The 17,127-nt window shown below is 40.9% G+C and overlaps 1 protein-coding gene and 1 long non-coding RNA gene across 43 annotated transcripts in view; one reads left to right on the forward strand and one right to left on the reverse strand.

Annotated features, from left to right (window-relative positions):
* Window positions 1-2,782: 2,782 nt before the first annotated feature.
* The window catches only part of LOC111941417 (uncharacterized), a 57,077-nt gene continuing 42,732 nt past the window's right edge, over window positions 2,783-17,127 (reverse strand). Inside the window, exon 3 of the long non-coding RNA XR_015284651.1 lies at window positions 2,783-2,873. This is a non-coding gene — a long non-coding RNA (uncharacterized LOC111941417). The remainder of the gene's footprint in view (window positions 2,874-17,127) is intronic.
* LOC147654188 (uncharacterized) overlaps window positions 8,785-17,127 on the forward strand; it is a 110,697-nt gene continuing 102,354 nt past the window's right edge. For 21 of the 42 annotated variants that reach the window (XR_015284617.1, XR_015284612.1, XR_015284613.1 and 18 more), the window contains exons 1-3: window positions 10,108-10,381; window positions 11,767-11,887; window positions 15,090-15,164. Coding sequence is in view for 3 of the 42 variants with exons in the window: in XM_086881351.1 (XP_086737477.1) it covers window positions 8,804-8,961; window positions 11,767-11,887; window positions 15,090-15,164 (354 nt within the window). In the remaining 39 variants the exon portion in view is untranslated. Of the gene's footprint in view, window positions 8,962-10,082; window positions 10,382-10,740; window positions 11,149-11,766; window positions 11,888-15,089; window positions 15,165-17,127 lie in introns of those variants that run through there. The other 21 variants (XR_015284620.1, XR_015284642.1, XR_015284626.1 and 18 more) reach the window with 6 other exon arrangements.

Genomic DNA, 17,127 nt, shown 5'->3' on the forward strand with positions numbered 1-17,127 from the left:
CTGCATTTAGTGCTACAGATCTCTTTCAGGAAAATTATTTCAGTTGCCTTTGTAAAGCAAGAGAAGTCCTTAAAGAAATCATAATCAAACATTAAAAGTAATCAGCAACAGTTCCTTTTAGATGAGCAATAAGCATGAATTGTCAGCTTTCAAATTATGATTTAGTTAACAAGACTTGTAGAGCCTCAAGTGTTATACCTGCAGTAGGAACAGTAGAAATGGCCATGAAAAGTTCCACATCTGAAGCACTTCAGAAAAAAAGTCTGCACGTTTTTATCTTTTGAACCTCATTGCAATTAGATATTGCAAAACAGTTTACAAAGTCAAGCACACAGCTTGCAATAGCCACACCAGCAATTTTTAAGGGGCAAGTACTGCAGGCCCTTAATACAGGCTGAACTTCCAACAAAATCAATGGTTCTTCTGCTAAATAAGAACTACTACAGGAGAGGCTAAGAGTAGGAAAATAAAACAAATGTACCCCACTAGCTTTCTTGCAAGTTTCACCTATTCTTTGGGTCAAGAAAAATTCATGTTAACTACCAAGTATAAAACAGCTCCAGAAAAGAAAAATTCATATAGAACAAAATTCAGCAAAAACTGTTCTAGAGCAAATCAACACCTTAAGTGGGCTCTAATCATAAAAGACAACTGCAGCACTCTTAAAAGATACTAGAGCTTGTAAATGGGTAAGATTCAATTATTATATTACTGCAAAACTCTTTGCACTTTCTAAAAAAACATTTAGACTTGTCTTAAAGTTCTAAATACTTTAATACATACTAAATTTGTAAAAGGAAAGAAAGTGTACATCTAATGAGAATACCATTCTGCAAATCCTTATTCATGGTCGTGAGTCATTAGAACTACTTGTGTATATTAAAGTTTGTAGGATTAAGCCCTAAATGTAAAATCCCTTTGATTCACAGTTGTGAACCAGAAACCACCTTTTTTGTTGAATGAGAATCTATGAGAAATGCTCTGAACCTGTGTCAGACCAAGGAACACTCCATCAAACTTTCACCTTTTAAATATCTCACAAGGGAGCCTTAGATACCTTTGCCTTGCAATATAATCCTGATTTTCATTAACAAGAATGTAACTGCTTTTGTACAGGAAAAAAAAAAAAGTACAAACTCTAACTGCTCAGTGAAATTCTAAAATCCTTATTTTCCTAAGAAAGCTAGTAGAAAAAAAAGAAAAAAAAAGTGAAAGGGAAAGGAAAAAAAAAAAAAAAAAAAAAAAGAAGCAAGAAACAACAACAATGCAGTACCTCCAAAGCAGTTTCTGAACAGACCGAAATATTAATTTATTTGGGAGCATATTAAGCATGTCACCCAAACACGGTCACAGCATTAATAGAAGTACTTTCACTGTGTGTTTAATCACATAAAGAAAGGATTAAAACTGTAAGAATTATCTACTCACAAACTTCAAAGCTTATACAAAGTTAAGGTTTACTTCCTACACTTTCTGTATTCAGTTTTCTTACTCGACTGATATTTTTCATACAATACTATGATTTTAGGGTAGTTAAGGCCTTCTAGAGAAAATTATATTCAGAACCCATATGCCTCAAATATTTATGTAACAGGAGGTGTATTACTGGTAAATCCCAGTAATTCTTCAGTTCTACCAGCCATTAGTTACAACAGTGAGGAAATATGAAATTTACACCTAACTGGATTTGCTTGGTAGAAATTTGGAGTTACAGGGATAAACTGAAATTTTGGGTTTTTAAAACTTCTCTGATTTTATGGTACAATTACTTCCTACAAAAAATAGTGCTCTTGAAGACAGACAGATTTGATTAAGGATAAAAACTGAATTCCAGCTGAAAGTTGGAATTGCTAAAGTCACAACATGTTCATAAAATTTGTTGTACTGTAATATATTCTGCTGAAGATAAAGCCTTACAGATTTTACTACTCCATTTAGTATTTAAACAAATTCACTCAATCCAAGACCAGTTACTATTTTAATTTCAATTGTCTGTGTAAATGGTTAGTTAAGACTGTTCGTATATGAGTAGATAGGTTATGATTACTCTGAATGGATTTCTCAGTTTCAGCCAAATGAGTACTTTCAGTGCAAAGCAGGACTTGCAATATGAGTGTAGCACAGTCCATATTAATTCCTCTTAATTGTTCAGTGTTTTACTGTATAATATCTGTTTGCCAACTAATAATATAAAAAAATAAAATTTCTGACTATTCTGGTACAGATGGCAGGCTCTGAAGACCTGTTTTTTTTCCTGTTTTCTGCCTCTTGTCAGATAGCTAGTTTATTAATGCCTTTAAAACCAAATTTAACACACTATGTGGAAATACACTCAACTAACTCTCTATTCTATTCTTTAACACACCCTCCCAACAAAAAAAAATAAAGTTATTGAAAAATAATTTTTTTATATCATCCATACTTTGTTTTTGGATTAGCAACATTTCAGTTGGAGTAATTCCCAAGAAAGGAATATGAGAACAATACTATATGGAGACTTGCTATAGCTCAAATAGATCAAGGCTGTTGCAAACTCAGCTTTTTATACATATTTTTGGCCACTTCATTTCCTTCTGAGCACAGCCTATGTTAATACTTTTACTTAGTGTTTTATAATTTTACAGGAGGAGTGTAAAGAAGAATTATTTTAACATTTAATAAACTTGTGAACAATCCCATCAGAACTGGCCTATTTTGAATAATCTGAATAAGTTATACTACTGTGTACATTTTCTAAAATAAAGAACATATGTAATAAGAGAAATGTTAATATAATATATACCATGCTCATGCTCCATCAACCTTCCAGAGAGTTTTTCAATCACAGGAGTAAGCCGTTCTCCAAAATCAGCTCTCTATTGAAAGGTCAAAACCTGCAATAAAAATGTCATGTATTATAACATATTTCCAACACCCACAGTTTCATGGTTGATCCCCAAACATAGATGTAGGTCATCAGCTTGACCCTCACATTGTCTATGTTACAGGAAATCCTAATTTTAAAAATACTTTTTTTTAAAAACCAAACTGACTTGATTAGGAACACCTGTGATATGCCTCTTTATTATCAGAAGCCTCCTGAAACAAATCAGATTAGCATGTTTCTGCTTTCATTCTTCCCGCAGCATTTTAAGATGAAAGTAAGAGGAAGAAGGAGGAGGGGAAAAAAATAAAAAAAATAAAAAGAAAAAAGAAATAGGAATAAGAGGTGTTGTTCTCCCCTCCTACCCACTACCAATCCCTCCCTCCACCCTCAAACAAGCAAACAGGTAAGGTTTTTTTAGTAAGTAAACTACTTAATGGATATGTGATTACTACTGTCATATTTCCTAAAATATGCCGTTAAGTATTTAAATTCTAGTGTTGCACTTTAAGGAGTTTGAATTTTTTTTTTTTTTTTTTGCTCTTCAAGGCAGTACCATTTTTACCCTTATTAAAACTCAACCTACAAATATTATCTTTAATTATATTATTGGAAAAAATTACAGTTATATAATACATTCTGAGAGATGAAATAAAATTCTAAGACTTAAGAAAAAAAAAAAAAAGAGAAAAAAAAAAAATAAAAAATTAGCTGCCCAGATCAGGTAAGAACAAAGTATAACTTTGGCAGATGCAGTAACTATAGCCAAATAGCTATTGGAGGAAAATATTGCATTCAAACAGCCAAAATCTTAAATCTGTTTTGCCTTTATTTGAACTTTTTCACTGTAGACACCGTAACAAGACACATCCTATGGCTTATAAATGAGTAGTTGATGCCTAGATCAGGTCACCTGCTTACAAATACTTCCATAAATTTTTTCTTTATTCTTTAAGAGTATTCCAGAAAATACTACTACTCTCTCACAGCTATGGACTTATAATAAGCACCCTGCTTTAACAAAAAAAAAGGAGTTTGTATTTTCATTGGTTCCACACACACATCATCTATTTCACCTTTTTTAAAAAAAGGTTTTGTTCTTAAACCAAATCCAGTTAAGTTGTGGTTTCCCTCTGTTCTTATATTGAGATTTAACATACTTGAAGATTATATTGAAACTGGACTTACATAAAGCTATTAAAAATGAAAATACATGCCTAAGCCCTATACGATGTGTAATTATCTTTTTTTCTCAGACCAAATCTTCAAGTGAATTTCAGTTCATGATAAATAAAATAATCAGTTGTAACCAGATTCAATGTTGAAAAGTTTATTAATAATCTATTTACTGCAGATACACTCACTGCAGTGTCTGAAAACAAACTAAATAGTCACGGGGCGGGGGGGTCCTATTTCTAACAGTGGTTTCCTTTAGACATTAATAACGATCACCAAAAGTCACTCCTATCTTTCAGTTTTGAGCAATATAACAATATCGCCTTCAGTTTTAGAAGGTATCTTGGGAAACCTTTAACAAAATAAAAGCTAAATGTACATTATTTACATTTGCTACTGTTGTGTGCATATGGTTATAAATATGTGTGTGTGATGTCATCCTTTTACACTAGCAACTGTTCATTATTGAGCTATGGAAAAGTGTTAAGAATTAGATTAAGTTTAAAAATTTAGTATTCTCTGTAAAAAGAACATTTTTTTGTTTGTTTTTAATGATACACTGAAAATATTATTACATGCAAATATTACAATAGAAAATTGCCCAACTTTAAGTGTTAGCTGGACTAGAGCTCAAGTTGTGCTCCCTCCTCTAACACTCATACAAATCTTCTGAAGTTCTCACACAGCATTCAAAGCTAAGATCAGAACTGTTCCTAAATTGTGGTAATATCAACTGTATCCCAAAGTTTCATTATTAGAATAAGTGTTTTAAAAACTTACAGGAAAGGGTTAAAAAAATTAAAAATCAATACAGACACTGCCTCACATCCTTATGGGCAGAAATTTTTATACCTAGCTTACTCTGAATATTTCTGAAATTGTCCAGTATCCACAATGAAGACATTTTCCAATAGAGAGATTCCTTTTGAAATCCAACTTTTATATTAATACACCAGTAACCTAAAAATTCAACATAACTCCTGCCAATAATGCACCAAAAAAAAAAAAATTTGCAAAGCAACATTTTCACTTACTAAAAGAGGTGACTGGAAATCTGTGGCTATACCTCTCTATTCTGTCTGATGTCCACTTTCTATTTGAGGGGCATATCAACTTTTTTTCTATCTTTAAAATACATTACTATTTCTATTAAAAAAAATAGATGGCTGTGAGAAGACTCACAGGGGACTAAGTTCAAAACCAATTTGGGCAGGCTGTTAAAACAAAATTTTCCAAATATTACTTATAAGAGAAAACCATTTTTTGAAACCAATGTTAGATATGAAATGTTTAGAACTTATAATAATAAGTGAAAAAAAATCTGCAGAGAACACTTATTGGTGTACATGAAGTTATTTTTAGTTTTAAAAACTTTCTAATAAAAATATTTTTGTTTCTACACAAAAGCCTACAATTTCATTCCCTATTTCTTTCACAGACAGTCAAAACTAGTCCAAGATGCGTTCTACCCTTGACAGTTTGTAATGAATGTGAATTACCCAAATCACTTGCACTGGGCCTTTGGGTGTGGGTGGATGACGGCATCTACAAAGCAGAATACCTGCAGCATATTCGTAGAATACAGTGATAAGTTTCTTGGTTCTTCCTTACATGTTCAGCAGTTAATTGCTCCCCAGAGCAAATAAAGCCCAGTAAGGTCTTATAAAAGGACCGCTAACTGATATGTGGCTACTTTTCCTGTAAAGAAAGCTCCCGTGCTTTTCCATGTGTTAAAGTGTATCAGAAAAGCAGGGATACACCTGTTAGGATAGCTTCTGACACTCAGGATGGGTGAGATGTGCAACTTCACACTGTGTTCACAGGCAGGGTATACAGAGCCAGGTAGTTTGTATGCAGTTCCAGTACTTGCACTTCACTGCAGAATCTGACTTACTAGCCATAAAAATAATTAAGGCATTAAAGATTCCAATTTATTTTTCCTTCCATGACATTGCATTTTGGATGGAATAGTAATAAGTCCAGAATTCCAGACGTTAAGGGTAAAAAAACCCCAAACAACAAACTAAACAGAAAAAGAACCCCATGATACCTTGATATCGTATATGTAGTCTGCCCTTAAAATGTTACTACAATAAGCTTCCTAGGAAGTACTAGCCTAACACATTATAAAGTCACACAGATACACAGTCACCACATTCAAATTCCTGTAATTTCTGAAAATTAAAAATTCTCAAAAGTTACTTCAACCACATATACACACACACACACACACAGTATATATTTATAAAATGAGAAGGTACCACTTGGAAACTTACAGTATGACTTTAGAGGAGGCAAAGAAAAAAAAAAAAAAATCAAGCTCCAACCAAATGAAGCTTATTTGGATGTTTTTCCTAAGAATTAAGATAAAGGATTAGACTCAAAAGAAACAAAGGAAAAAAAAATTAAAAAACATTTTTTTAAAAAAATACACTATGCTACGTGCTATACCTGAGCAAGGTTTAATTGAGCACAGAACTTTAGCTTTCACTTATTGGTAAAATACATACATTTAGATATTTAAGTTCAATTGATATTTCCTCCAAATGTAACTTTTCAAGGGCCAAGTAATCCCAGTTAATGTTTTACATTTTAACTGAGGTAAAAAATGCAAGCAGCTCTACAAGGGTCTATTTAGGCTACATGGTTTTTCCCCCTAAATATCTCAAAATAAGGAGTACATCAAATATAAGAAAGGAAAAGTTACTTAAAATACACTATATATTCATATTGGATTGCTTACTGCTTTCATTTTAGCCACACCCACCTTTATGTAATTGTAAAATATGAGAACAGTGTAGCTGAGAAATAAGAAAGCTTTAAAGAACAGTTGTTTCATGTAGTCAAATATGTGCTAAGCACAGATTTTAATTAAAATGAAAAATAGGTATAAATTGCATGCTACTGAACATGACTATCGAATAGCAGGGAAAAACACACACACACCTGTACAATACTGAATTATAGGGTTTTTTTGTAAATTAGCTATGAGTCAGGACAGTTATTTCATTGAAAGTGAAAGTCAGTATTTGTGAGTGCACTTCCACAGCGGAGTAGTGTAAATCTCTTCAAATCCTGATATTCCAAAGTATACACAGCTACAGCTGAAACAGCTTTGTGCACATTCCCTTACTGTTACAAACGTTTCTGAAAACACTCTGAAAGTAATGATGCAGAGCTAAAGAAATGAGTGCTAAATCTCAACAGGATCTTACTAGTATCTGAATTTCAAGGATTAAGCGGAATTTTCTATCAGGGCACAAAGGTATGATTTTCAGAGACAAACTAAGCAGCTATTCCCAGGAAAAAAATAACTGAAAAAGTGTAATATACGAACTGGATTAAAGGAATCCAGGGAAACTAGGGATTCGAGACAGAAAAAACTCCTTGAGCTGTTGGATTTCTGCATTACACAGAAAATACCTTGAATCACAATCCAGTTGCCATGCTGGAAACGCTAAGTTTTGCATTTCACTTTAAGACTACACGCTCTCAGCCATGTACACAGAAATCTTTTGTACAGCACTTCTGCACCCCAACTCTTCTCTACGTCCCTCCTACGTCCCTCGGTTAACTCGTTATTTTCGGTGGCCGGGGCGCTAGGCGCAAGGCGGCCGCTTCTGGCTTTGAACGCCGCGGAGGGATGCGCGGGGGGGCAGCGGGAGGACCGGGGGGAGGAAGAGGAGCGGGGAAAGGCTGTGACCCGGTCCAACCTCCCAGCCCCGGCCCCGCGTCCCCGCAGGCAACCAGGGGGGGCAGCAGCCGGTCCAGCCTCCGCTGAACGGGCGCCTTAACGGGGGGCCCGATGCTGCATTCGCTGCGCATCCTGCGCGCCCGCCAGCTCGACGGCAGCCCCGGGCGCCCGCCGCTCACACGGCACGGGGGAAAATATCCATACGCCTTCCTGCCTCCCGAAAAAAAAATAAAAAATTAAAATAATAATGATAGAAAAAAACAAACGAACAACAACAACAAAAAAAACCAGGTCGAACGGACGAAAGTGAAGAGGGAAGTAGGAAGAGGAATAAAAAGTAACGCTTAGAAATTGTGGCTGGGAAGGAGCCCGCTGGCCTGGCAGCGCCCGACCTCCCTCCGTGCTCCGCCGTACGGTGCTGTCCCCGCCGGCGCTCCCGCCACAAAAAGATGCCTTGTGAGCCTGTGTGCGCAACTCCGAAACGCGAGCGCCCACGCCAGAGCCGGCCCCGAGGGGGTTAAACGGCGTCGTGGAGAAAAAGGCACCGTGTCACATATTATGTGTGTGTATGTGTGTGTGTGTGTGAGCGCGGAGGGGGAATCGCCCAGCGCTCAGGCTGCGAGAGATCTCGGAGCCTATCACAATAAGCACGATCGCGTTCATACAGCTACGAGAGACCGAGAGCTGCTGGCCACCGAGAAATGACATAGAAACAACCACCAAAAAATAGCTAAGCCAATGACAAATAGCGACCCGGGTGACAGAGACAGAGAATTTTGTAGGCGGAGAAGAGGAGGTGAATGGCCAGCTCCGATCACAGTATTAGGCTGGGCTATCTATGGGGAGGGTATTTACTCGGTTTTGGGGTGTGTGGGAGGAGAGGAAAAACACCTACAAATAGCTGGCACGATTCAAATGGTCTCGGATTATGTTTCCCCCCCTCCAGTCCAGGAAGGAAACTCGCGTTTAAACGCTACGAGGGGGGAAAAATAGCTCTGTGCAGTAGGGGATGAAGAGCACTTTGGTCATTCGTTAATACCCAAAGGGGCAGAGATGATAAATGTGACAGCATGTGGCAGCACGATCGTCACCCGGGTTCCTGCAAAAGGCGGCTCCGTATCGCGACACGGGAAATTAAGCGATTGAGTGGGAGGTGGAGAAAGCGCTTAAACGGAGAAGTTAATCTGCTAACATGGAGAGGAAACAAACGGAGAAAAAAACCCCGAAGGTTGTCCTCTATTTTTTTTTTTTTTTTTTTTTTTTGGGTGGGGGGTGAGGGGAGAGAAGGGAAAGGGAAGAGAAAGAGCGAAGGGGCATTAATCCAGCTTACGAAAACACGGGGAGAGAGGAAGGAGGAGGCGGAGTGGGGGGGGGGGGATTGGGGGCGGCGGGCGAGAAAGGGAGATGTGCATGTAAGTGTGGAAGTCATCCTGGCGGCTGCTGCTGCAGAGCCGGGAAGCAAGAGCCTCCGTGTCCCGGGCGCTGCCCCGAAATTTCCGCGGCGGAGAGCGGGGGGGAAGAAGGCGGGAGGGAGGGATCCGCTGGGGGGGGGGGGGGGGGGGCGGGGGTGGTAGGGAGCGGAGGAGAGATGAGGGGAAGCCTGTCTTGTCATGTCCCGGGAGTGCGGGGCACCAGGACCCTCTGGAGCTCCGGCTGTCCCGCGGCTCCTGCCCGCTCCCTCGCCCGCCTCCGCGCCACTCTCCCCGGGCCGGGTGCAAGCGGCGCTCCCGGGATCCCCGCCCGGGCGCAGTGCCGCCCCGGGCGAGCAAGCGGGGTTACCTGCCGGAGGAGACGGCCGCTCCCGACCGCTGGGGCTGAGGGAAGCGAGTGACAGATCCGTCCAGGACCTGCCGCCGCCTCCCGGAGCCTCCCGCCCGCTAGGCTCCCGAGGTGACTTTTTCCCGGCGGCGGGGTGCATGTTGCCCCCGTTTTCCAAAGACGCTCTTCCCCCGCTCGCCCGCCCAGCTCCCTCTGCCCCAGCCGCGCCCGCTCCCTCCGGCTCTTACCGCCTGTGCCGGCGGCGGCAGCGGCGGCACCCGCTCCGAGGCGCGACGGTGAGGGTGGAAGCGGGGTAGCGGAGGGGAAGGGAGGTGAGTTTCGCGGGGCGGGAGGGCGGGCGGCCCCCGCGCCTCCCCCGCGGCGGCGGCAGCAGCGATGCGATCGGGCATCACTCGAAAATGGCGCCGAAAGAGCGGAGGGCTCTTCATTCAAATTCGTTAGCGCCAGCCCCGCCGCCCCGGGGCATGCCGGGAACGGGGGGGGGCGCGCGGGGGCTGAGGCGGCAGCGCCGCACGGACACGGCGCTCGCTGTCAATGCCGCCCCTCCCCCCACCCCCCCCCGCTCCCGCCGCCCGCGCGCGCGCGCGCGCTCCACGCCCTCCCCGCTCTCCCCGCTCACCGCGCGCTCCCGACCCAACCGCCGCTAATGGGGAAAGGGGGGGTGGGGGGGGAAGAGAGGGAAGGAGGGAGGGAGAGCGAGAGAGAGGGAAATGTCACCCGGAGCCCGGGCCCGCGGGGGAGAGGTGGCGCGTTAGAGATGTGTGTGGGAGAGAGGGAGCGAGAGGGAGAGAGAGAGAGAGAGAGAGAGAGAGAGAGAGAGAGAGAGAGAGGGGGAGCGAGACCTCCGCTGGCCCCGCGAACTTGTCAAGGTAAAGGCGCCGGTGGAAGGGAGGGGGGTGGATAGGGGGGCACGACAGCGGATTTTGGGAAGGTAGGGAAAGGAAGCCCGGCTGGGGGAGGGGGATGTGCGCCAAGAGGACCTGAGGAAAATATGAACAGCGCCTCCCCCCCGCGCCCCCCCGCGCCGCCAGGGACCCCCGCGGCTCCCGCTGCGCTCAGGTTGCAGCCTGACCCCCCTTGTCCCCCCCCAGGGCCGCGCACCCCGCCGCAGCCAGAGGAGCGTTGGGAGCGCTCGGCGCTTGCCCGCAGCGCGCGGGCCCGATCCCGATCCCGACTGGCAGCCGCCGCTCCCCATCCCCCTCCTGCCGCCGCACCGGCTCCGGGAGGCAGCGCCCCGGGGCCCCCCCCGGCCGCCCCCCGGCCGGGCTTGCGAGCGGCCCCCGAGCGCCGGAGCGGGGCTGTGTGGGCTCAGAGCGGGGCAGAGCGGGCCCGGAGCGCGTTACACTGGTCATTGCAAAAAAAAAAAAAAAAACAACCCGACAACCCAACAAACAAACCAAACAAAAATCCCCCCAAAAACCCAAACCAACAACAACAAAAAAAAACCCACACCGAAAAAAAAAAAAACAAAAGAGAAAGAAAAAGGCAAAAAGCCCTCTCGGAGGAACTTGACGGAGCGAGGTTCAACTCGGGCAGCGCTCCCGCCTCGACTGCGCGCAGAGCGCTCGGAGAGAAGGCGAACTTTCATTTTCACGCCGCATCCTCCCCTCCGCCCCAAGCTGTGACTGATCGTAAGGTACCTGATGGCCGGGTTAGTGCTCCCACCCGCGTTTCAGGGATGGGGAAGCCGAGATGGAGGTTAGCGAGCTGCCGAAAGCCGCGGGGGGAAGGCAGGCTACAGTGCCGCCCGAGCCACTCGCTGCCTGCACTTGACTTGTGCCTCATGAAGGGTCCTTCCCTGGGAGCTCCGCGGACCCTGCCTCGGCTGCGAGACCCAGCGCATCCCTGCCAGCCGCTCCTCGGGCTTTCTGCCTTCAGCGTTTCGGGTTTTTCTCCTTATCTGATGCACATTTTAGAAAGAGAAAGGAAAGCAGGGGCCTCAGACCTGCAAACTGTTGTTCTTATGACTTAGGGGAAGATTTTTCAAAAGTACATAATGGGATTCTGGGAGCTCTGTTCCCACTGACTTTCAAAATCTTCCCTTCACGTCTGTGAGCAAGTCCTCTTGAACTCGGTTGGACTGCTGGCAGACGAGCGCTAGCAGGCTTAGGGCCTAATGCTTTTCATGATTCCACTGCTCCCTGCTAGAGCTGCACTGACAAAATATAAGCAGAGTAACTTTTGAAAGGGAGAGGTAATTTTTCTCGCTTTTTTTTTTTTTTTTTTTTTTTTTTTTTTTAAACCACTGCCACAGCGCAAAGCACCAAGCTTTTGGGCTCAAAGAGCTTAGACCATCATGGCTACGAAAACTACTGCGGCTCAGAGAGTATGTAATTCTGGAGCTCCTTAAGGAAAAAAGTAGTGCAATGCAACATGTAAGTAATCACATAGCTAATATTATGCATTTATGTTATTTTCCTCTGAATTGAAGTTTGGTGCTGCTAAAGTAACTGATTCCTAATTTTTTTAAACCAGGTTCTCAGTGAAAATGAGCCAGATGACAAAACTTCAGATTGTAAAGCCATTCTATTAAAAGGAGGAAATATAAATGATTTGCAGTATATTTACTTTTTTTGCTCTTTTATTAAAATTACTCTGAGCAAAATTTTCATGAAGTGTGCTTTTCAACTGAAAAGAATTATAGTACATATTTTCTAATTTTTTTTTCTGAAGGTTATGTGCCTGTGAAAAGAAAACTTTACAGTAGAAATAGCAGTGAAAACAGTAAAGAAAAATATAAAATTATGGTGTTGCTGATACCACTTCTCTGTACTTAGATTATGTCTAGCTTTGCCCTTAAATAATTCTAGTTATTATTTTTCACCCATTTTTCCAACCCTAATATAAAAATAAGATGTAGAAAATAGTATGTCAGTATTCTGTGATACACTGTTTCCATGATACATGGTATTCTCTAATATGAGTAGGACACTACTGTCCTTTCGGGTATCATTCCTAACATTACACAGAGGTTTTTAATGAAAGTGAAAATTTTACATCTCCTAATATCTAGTACTTGCTCTCAGGTTCCATTCTTAATGCACTTAGGCCCCAGTTCTGTGCAGACTGAAATGTATATTATTATGTGCAAGCACACTGAACAGCTCTCTTCGTTATTATGCTCTTGTGTTTCGGACTTACAAAGCTAACAGTGACATTACACAATCATTATTCTCAGAATTACTTAGGACTGCATAAAGCTTAAGCCTAATGTAATAGTCTTAGTTTACACCTTCTATCCATATCTCTTAAATAATGCACAGTTTTAATAATTTGTAGATCAGAATAGGTAAATATTTAACTGAGAATTAGAACAAGTGAGAAAGGCAATTGCTGTAGTGTAAAAATCCATGTAAGAGGAGGTGGCTATTGCATTCTTTAGCTCTAGCATCTGGGAGAGGATCATCAGTGTGTTTCCTCAGTGACTAGCCAAGCCAAAAAGTCACAGCAGGAACACAGCTGAGGACAGAAGGAAAGAAAGGGATTTTGAGCCTCACCAAAAGTAATGTCAATCCTTTAGATCAAATTTCCATCCTAAACAAATTGGACTCATCAGAGTGGTGGATGTCTTATCTGCTGTGGTAGCAGATATGAGGTTAAGCTCCAGTTTCTATAATCGACTCCTTTCTTCATGCAGTTCTCATTACAGTGCTATCTGAACACCTCCTCATAGTGCCTGTCCTGCACTACAGGTTCTTCTCTGAGAGTGCCATTAAATTGTCAGAGAATCTCCTCACACAGTAATAAGTGAAGTGACCAGCATTTGTCATATTATCTGTTCTTTTGTTGCCAAGAGAAGGAGCATGTGCAATTGAATGTTTTTAGTTTACTGTATCTGTCTTTTCTTCCATACACGTTACGTCTTTATGTTGGTGAGGTAAGGCTGAAGCAATGTGTTTTGCTCTTCAAGCAAGGTGCAGTTAGATTTCTGATGGCCCTTAGGTCTTTGGCAGTTTCATTCCTTAGACTTTCACCAGCCCCGAGAAACTTCTGTCTGTAGAACTTTTGACTTTTTTTTCCCCACTTCTTGCAGAGCTCCTCTTATGTCAGACAAGAGAAACTGTTGACAACTGTATCCAGCCTAGAGACTTAGAAGGCACTTCTTTAGGAATCCTGGGTTTGTACCCTGGAGAATCCTGAGACCCCGAATTTGTACATTTAAAGTCTAGAGAAAATCAGTATAAAGAGGGGTTTATAATAACCTACGTTGCTGAGATGACATCCCCCCCAGTTTCCTGTACTTGGAATTTCCTATATGCAGCAGGCTTTGTGCTTGGATATACTGAGTTGCTTAGATCCAGTTGAGAGGTGGCAAAACCAAAGCAAGGCACTGTTTTGCTGAAATTCTGACACCGAAGCTCATAGCTAGGGATGGTTAGAAAGCTGGAGGCTGTCTTCTGGCTCAGGCATGCATTACTTTACAAATTACCTTGCTATGTGTTTTTAAGATTTATTTTACAACTATGAGGATTAGAGGAATTTGTTGTAATGAAAACTGGCATTGTGTCATTACTGTGTAACTTTTTAGTTAGATTATTTGGCTTGCCTGGGTTCTTGCATGTTATTCCATTTCATCTGGGAAGTTCCTAGGTGAGTTGGACCAATTGGGGGGCACTAAGGTACACCCACATGATTGTTATAATTGTCACACCTACATATTGTTTTTCTATTCAGTGTTTGTATTGTATATGGACATACATCTAGTGGATGTTTGAAATTTTTTCTACTTATTTTTCCAATTTGAGCCCTGCCTTGCCCCAGTGCTCATCCAGCCTTCTAGAACCTTGTTATAGATTCGTCTAAGCTTCCTTTCAGGCCTCCCCTGTTCATTTCGTATCACTTGAAGTTTAAAGTTTCAGTTTAATAACCTAGTAACCGTAGCTGGGCATCCTCCTTTATGTGTGTTTTGCTTTCTGCTATAGCCATTCAGTCTCTAATTTACCCTGACAAATACAGAATTTGGAATTCATTGCTTTTGCAATTTTAGTCTGCTTGCAATGACAGAGGTTGTAATCTAGAAAGGACTGAAGTGGACAGCATTTGCTACTGTACAATGGAAAGAGAGTTTTGAATTTGCCAGAATAAATCTGATCTAAGGATGCTTCTGTGGACTGTAAGGACTGCAAGAAGTATGTGCTGGCTAAGAACATGCATATACTTTATTAGATTTCCTATGAACTTCCACATGAAAAATAAAACTAGCTATTTTTCCTTTTAACTCCTGATTTTTTAATAGCAAACCTTCTATTTAGATTTTTTTTTAGCCACTAAAATGTTCAATATAGCATAAAGACTAGTGGTGTAGTCATTGAAAGGTTGGATTTCTATATTTTGTTAGCATCTTATGGTATTGACTCTAACATATCTATAGGCCTGACTCATAATAACAAACATATCCCTGAGGATTTAAGAAAGGATTTGGTATTAAACTTAGGTTCTGTGGTAAAGTTTTGCTTAAATGCTCTAACTGTAACTTACAAATGTTTTAATATTTTTGTGTATTTAATGGTTGTGAAAAGTTCTGGCTTGGTATCTGTGAAAAACGAAGCCCATTCTTTATTCATGTATTAATTACAGCAGAACAGTGGCCAAGTGAGCTTCTCCACAGCACCCATGAACTTCAACCTTGAACTGAAGAAGACTCATCAAATGGTGAGAAAAGAGTGTGGTTGTCATGACTGTTAGGGATGCTCTATTATTTTTTCCTGTTTAGCAGTGATTCTGTTACTTTATAGGTATTGAAGTTAAATTTTTGTAGGGTAATTTCTGGGACCATAACCTAATTTCTCTTCCACACCCCATATTTCAGCTGTTAATTTTTCAAGCTTTGCTTTATTCCTTTTTGTCTTTAACTTCAAAAATAATCATTAGTGATACACTGAATTAATTAGTTAATTTCTTTTTACTTTCTTTAACCTTAGTCCTGTGCATGTGCTTAACTCTGTTCACATGAATAGTTTTATCAGTAGCACTACTTAAAAGCATGAAGTTCAGGATATATGAAACTGTTTGAAAGAATGAAGTTTAAATTTTGCAGATGTGTATGCCTGCAACTAAATAAAATGCTACTGAAATGAACACACGAGTGGGGGATCTGAAAGTGCTTTTAGCTAGTATTTGTTTGCTCTTTTGCTGTACAATTTGTTTCTTTTAAGACTGATGCAAGATGTTAATTTGCTTCTCTAGTTTCCCAGTTTCTGGGAATTTTGAACTCTGAGCTGCACAACATTAATAAAATTTTAGTAGTGCTCATCATTCTCCTGAGAAGAACAAAACATTATTTTGTTTAGCTGTTTTGTGAAAAGGTGACTGAATTGAGAGGAACTATTTCTCTCTTTATTTCACTGCCTTAATCAGGTCTTTAATCCTACTCATAAGAATCACCGGGTAATGATTTTTATATGTAGGGATTTATTAAGCATAGATCTAAATAACAAGGAGTTTCTTTTAAAGATAGAAATAAAGGACAGAATATTGGTAGCAGGGGCTTGCTTGTGTAACAATATGGTTGTTAAGTGTTGTTGTAGACTTCCTGGTAATTTAGATTGGTGACAGTTTAAAATAATGGTAGACAGAATTCAGGAGATGGATCACAGTGACTGAAAGTTCAGAGAATGCTGAGTGATGTCCCAGACCTTTTTTTTTGGTATCTCAACAAATGGCTCAATTTCTGTTTTCCTGTAGTAACTGTATTGTAGAGTAAGGAGTAAAGGGGACAGAACCCTATTAGTGGCTTATGATTTCCACAGTTTATCCTCTTGGAATATGGGATGTTAAACCTGTCTCAGCTGTTTACCAAACTGGGTTTGGAAGCACAAATGTGTTTAAATAGCCAAAGGAGATGCTGAGCCCTTTATGCCAACATCTGAGCTACACCTTTTATTAAGAATTACTTTAGCACTGTTATCAACCACTAATTTAATCTTTGTCAGGGTTCTTTACCACTTTGTGTTTTAAAAACAAGGTTTAATACTTAAACCAGAAAGAAGCAGCGGTTTTCAGGCACAATGGATAGAGATGTAATCCAAAGGTAATTTATTTTTAATACAGATTCAACAATCTGTTTCTTTGATCTTTCTCAGCCATTTTTTCTTTAGTTTTCTTTTAGAGAGCTGATTCTTGAATTAACTCTGAGCATTTAACTATCTGCATTCTCTTTCTCAAATAATTAATCCTGCACTTAAATAAAAATACTTGCATGAGTATGGGAGAGAAGAGCCCAAATCCACATTAGCCCCTTGCATCTTGTATTTGACTTTGCCTAATTGGTAACCACTGGGCTGCATCCCAAGTAGCACCAAGTGTGAGTCTGAGTTTTATTAGGGTAAGGAGCTGAGTCTCAGTTTTGAATATGTTTTTGATACTACAGACCTAGTGAAAGATAAAAATAGGATGTAAATTAATTTCCAAATTTAAGCACTTCTTTAGTTGCTTAGCTGAGCAGAGTTTAGCTACTCCAAATGCTTAAAGTTAAATAGTTTTAAGGTTTTCTTAAGGCATTTTTAAAATTGATGCAATTCTTTTACTTTGACAGAAGAAGAAGTAGGCCAGTGTAAAACAGTTTTGAAAAGCTTGTTTTCATTATCCTGCTTAGAATATAACTTTGTTTCTTTTG

This window comes from Cyanistes caeruleus, chromosome 3, assembly GCF_971803275.1.
Source record: "Cyanistes caeruleus chromosome 3, bCyaCae1.hap1.1, whole genome shotgun sequence".
In the NCBI taxonomy this organism is placed as follows: domain Eukaryota; kingdom Metazoa; phylum Chordata; class Aves; order Passeriformes; family Paridae; genus Cyanistes; species Cyanistes caeruleus.